At 40.7% G+C, this 5000-nt stretch overlaps 1 protein-coding gene across 2 annotated transcripts in view; it reads left to right on the plus strand.

The window, feature by feature from the left end:
* LOC143021776 (uncharacterized) overlaps positions 1-5000 on the plus strand; it is an 87244-nt gene that overhangs the window by 67828 nt on the left and 14416 nt on the right. For both annotated transcript variants that reach the window (XM_076179490.1, XM_076179491.1), the window contains one exon: positions 1608-1787. In XM_076179490.1, the coding sequence (XP_076035605.1) occupies positions 1608-1787 (180 nt within the window). The remainder of the gene's footprint in view (positions 1-1607; positions 1788-5000) is intronic.

Here is a 5000-nt window from a genome sequence, read left to right on the forward strand (position 1 = left end):
AAGACACAGTACATCCATAGCAAGGCCGCTCCACTTAATCGGCGATCCCTCCTCTCCGTCCCCTCATGCAGAAAAAGAGAAAACGGGGGGAAATCCCTTCGGGCTGCGTCAAAATATCATTCACACTTAAGCAACCCCTATCCCCCCATGAGAGGAGCTTAGTTCTAGCCAGAATAAAATCTCAGAAGAGTGTCAATGTGGCAGAGGGGTTAATTGGGGTAAACTTAACAATGAAGAATGGAGAAGAATGACCAAAAGGATACATGGACTCGGAAATTTGCCTTACGAAGAGAGGCTTAGGCACCTAAACTTACACTCTCTGGAAAGACGCGCAGTGCGGGGTGATCTAATAGAAGTGTTCAAGTGGATCAAAGGCTATAACAAGGGAGATGCAAACAAGGTCATCATAATAAAACAACAGGGCAGGACTCGCAGTAATGGGTATAAACTGGACAAATTTAGATTTAAGAAGGAAATAGGCAAGAATTGGTTTACTAATAGGGTGGTCGATGAATGGAATTAACTTAGTAACCATGTAGTAAGCGCTGAAACTATCAGTTGTTTTAAAAAACGATTAGACAACTTTATGGATGGGGACGACAGGTGGTGATGGATACGGAGCTGCCTAGTGTAGGCCTTATGGTCTCTTGCAGTCTCCTTTATTCTTATGTTCTTATGTTCTAACGGTGGAGACCCCAAATAGAGCCACCAAGTGTTTCCTGAAAGGGGCTGCCGTGCTCTTAGATTGGCAACAAAATCTATATGATTTGAAAAAAATAACTTATTCTATTTGTCTTCTTCTCCAACCTTGCACTATCTCTTTTATTTGAACATCAGTTGTATCTCTCTTTTATTTTTAAACAGTCTGCAAACAGTAACAAACAATAAAACGTTATGAGCAGCTTATGAATAAAACCAGTGAGGTCCCGGTCGTGATCAGAGGTGTGTAGGACTAGGGCCGCATTGCTGTAAACAAAATTAGGAACCGCTGCTTTAACCCGTTTGGTACGACGTCTTCCTCTAAATTGAATAAAATCGCTTGGTGCTGACCAAAATAAAATAAAATAAATGAGTTATATTGTGGAGAAGGGATTATGTGTCTATTTCCCTCAGAAACGACATTTGGCTGATTTTTTTTCTTTTTTCTTTTTTTTTACATGTTATAAGATGTCTAAAATATTCTTCCACCTTTACATGTTTGACCATAAAATGATATATTAAATCACCAACAAATGTTCTGTTACTTTACATTGAACCATGCAAACGTAACATCTTATTAAACATTTGATATATATTTCTATATATTATGTGTTTTACGATAAAGAAACTTTTTAAAGAATGAAAATTGTAGAGGTGTAAAAGGCTCTTTAGGTCACATTTGCATAGATAAATTTCTAAGGGCCGTCAGAGCTTTGGGTGTTGGCCCTACACGGCCCCCATATATATGTACTTCTTGTATAAGTACCATGACCACACTCCTGATGCTATACAAAGCGCACTCTTCCAAATCGGAACGTGCAAATTTGCAAGGCCTATGACAAAAGACAAGAGTGTAGGCTTATTGTATTGGAATAAAGACGCTACAGTAGTTTATTTCATTTTTGCAGGTGTAGTGTCCTGTCCACATGGCTGCATGGCCTGCTCAGCCGTCAACGGATGCCTGGCCTGCAAGCCACCCTATTTCCTGTCCATACGACGCTACGGCTTCCGACAGACAGCGACCTGCACCAAAGCATGTCCTGTAGGATTCTACAAACTCCGTGTAAAGAAACAGGGCGTATGTGCAAGTAAGTACTGAGTTGTTGTTTTTTCTCTTCTTCTTCTTCTTCTTCTTCTTTTTCTTCTTCTTTGTTCTTTCTCTCTTTTTTTCTTTTCTTTTCTTTTCTTTTCTTGAAAATGATTTCGGAGTCGTATCGCTCTCAGACCAAGGCGATATGACGTCATAATCAAGCCCCGCCCTTCTGCGCGTGAACAAACAGTGCATCCTTAGATCTTGATCCAATGACGAGTCATATCTTCCCGTGATGTAGTTGTTAGTTTTTTTTATATAACTTGGATCGTCATGGGTATTGGTTTTATGTCTAATTACAAATGCCGTGGGCATACTTTGCACTCGCGCAAGTCAATTATGCGTTCCTGTAAACATAGCACATACCTGAATAACAGGTACCTAAGCTTTATACACAGGAATAGATTCATACTCGAGTGGTATTTTCTTTCCACCTGTCATTCCAAGCTTTAGATTTGTTTAAGGCTTTAGTGTGCTCTGTTGGAATATGTGATTATCAAATGTTTAGGTATTCTAAGTGTATCTAGAATGTCATGTTGACAAGAACTATGCACTATTTCAATGCTTCGGAATTTCAGCAGGTAAATTTGTGCGTGCGTGCGTGTGTGTGTGTGTGTGTGTGTGTGTGTGTGTGTGTGTGTGTGTGTGTGTGTGTGTGTGTGTGTGTGTGTGTGTGTGTGTGTGTGTGTGTGTGTGTGTGTGTGTGTGTGTGTGTGTGTGTGTGTGTGTGTGTGTGTGTGTGTGTGTGTGTGTGTGTGTGTGTGTGTGTGTGTGTGTGTGTGTGCGTGCGTGTGTGTGTCAGTCTGTGTCAGTCTGTCTGTCTGTCTGTCTGTCTGTCTCTCTGTCTGTCTGCCTTCGTGTCTGTCTGTCTGTCTGTCTGTCTGTCTGTCTGTCTGTCTGTCTGTCTGTCTGTCTGTCTGTCTGTCTGTCTGTCTGTCTGTCTGTCTGTCTGTCTGTCTGTCTGTCTGTCTGTCTGTCTGTCTGTCTGTCTGTCTGTCTGTCTGTCTGTCTGTCTGTCTGTCTGTCTGTCTGTCTGTCTGTCTGTCTGTCTGTCTGTCTGTCTGTCTGTCTGTGTACGTGTGCGCTTTTACCTAATTGCATTAATTAACTGTTCTACAGGAGATACAATCTCTGTTCAACTGTGCGTTTTCATCGGATGTGCATGTGTGCGCGCGTGCTTGCAGTTGTGTGTCTATGAGTTTAGTTAACTTAATGCCATGTATATCTATACCTGAATTGCACCACGCAGAGCTCAGACCCAAGTGGGCAATTTGTAGGCATCCCTATTTGCTCATCTCTTACCGCCGCCCGTCAGGGCAAGAAATTATTGGGGAATCTTAATATCAAAAACCCGATACGAGGTGACAAACTGCAAAACATATTTGAATTGCAGACTTGGCGAGTAAGAGTCTGCAATTGCAAGACGTCTTCATACTCCGACTGACCCTTTGAGGATCCCCGAGGTCGGACTACAAACCAGAAGTAGAACATGCACCTCATGCATGTGTCCATTTGTAGGAACAGGAAAGACCTCTTTGTACTTCGAGTGTTACTTGGTGGGCGTGTGCTTGGGGAAGGAACAACTTGAGAGGTTTATAACTCAAACACAACATGCAGTTCGTGAGCAATTAGGGAGGAAGTGTGAGCGGGTCTGTTGTCTTGTACACGTCCACCGTCTCGGTGTCGCGGTGGAACCAAGTTCCAAAAGCTGGTCTTTGTGTTGTCAGAAACCCTGCTGCGAGGTTCAATGTCTTGGAAAAATAAAAGATAATAATAAATAAACAAGATAATGATAAGTACGTAGGTAAACATCAAATAAATAAAAGTTAAAGGAAGATAAACAAGTAACTTAATTGTGTAGTAAATAAATAGAAAATAATCAAGTAAATAGATAATTGTATAAACAAATAAATGAAGATGAAGATAAATGATAAGGTATAGTGTTCAATGGTAGAATGTTAGAGACAAAAATTATAATATTATTGGGTTGAAGGTGACCCTGGATACGGCTCCTGGTCACTTCAACCCAGACATCAACCCCCACAACCCCCCAACCCCCCAATTCCCCAACCCCCGAACCCTCCCACCCCACCCGAACCAGAGGCAGATATAAGTGCTCAACGTTGGCCATAATAGTCCTTCAATAAACTTCAGGTTTCGGGAGTTATCAAAGACGTTTATCGCTTAGTTAGTTTGACCGTTGAGGCATTAACAAACAGTACATTTCTCGCTTGTTTACCTCACTTTTCTTAATAAGAATTAATTCTTTAAAGTTAGATGATAAAATCCCTACTTATAATAATTTCTAATTTCTTAATAAGAATTACTTCTTTAAAGTTAGAAAATAACATCCCTACTTATAATAAGCCCTTAAATTTGTTGCCGACTATGTAGATGTATTTTGATATATAATTATCTGATTGACTTGAATTTTGATGATAGGAGCGGGATTTGCGCCCTCCTCCCATCCCAGGGTGCTTCCTATCTTGTCTATTCCTTTGTTACATGAATATGCGACCAATAGAATCACCTAGCGTCACCTGGAACAAAATATGTATAGAGGAAACAAGTACGAAATAGTATCACCAAATTTAAGGTCACATAAAAGTAGACAAAAGAATGGGAAAATGACTGAGTAAATCAATCAACCTGTTGCATCGGTTCTCTTTTCTGGGAGACCCACGGCCCCAGGATATCCGGCCACGACCATCGAGTTGGTCCATAAGTCACTTAGGGAAGAAACTTTGCATTATTATCTGTATTGACTACGTACCAAATCTTGTAAAACTAGATGTATTTCGCCATCTGTGTGATACGTGCATCTTGGGTAAATGGCGCCTGGTCAAAGCTGGGCTTATGTGTCTGTTGAACGTCTCGGAACTGTTTTCGCTTCAGGAGTGAAGCCTAATGATGTTTTTCTAGGAGTTAGTTCTTTTGCCTTTTTTGTAATATTTCTTTTTAATTTGTGTTGTTGGATATGGGTAGTAGGAAAGTGATATTTAGAAGCGAATATTCTGTTCCGTTGTTGTGGGCTGCGACTGTGTGATGTGGTATGAAGGATATGTAATATAGATTCAAATCCTCTTGCGTAAAGCTACTCTCCAATTAGTATCGTGTGTTGTTTTGTAATAACGATGTTTATTTTTGACTTAGGTGGTGGACAACTGTTGCTTTGGTATTCTGAAGGACGTATTCTGTAGCATCCATTGTC

This window comes from Oratosquilla oratoria, chromosome 42 (genome assembly GCF_046742065.1).
Source record: "Oratosquilla oratoria isolate Oo_2021 chromosome 42, ASM4674206v1, whole genome shotgun sequence".
In the NCBI taxonomy this organism is placed as follows: domain Eukaryota; kingdom Metazoa; phylum Arthropoda; class Malacostraca; order Stomatopoda; family Squillidae; genus Oratosquilla; species Oratosquilla oratoria.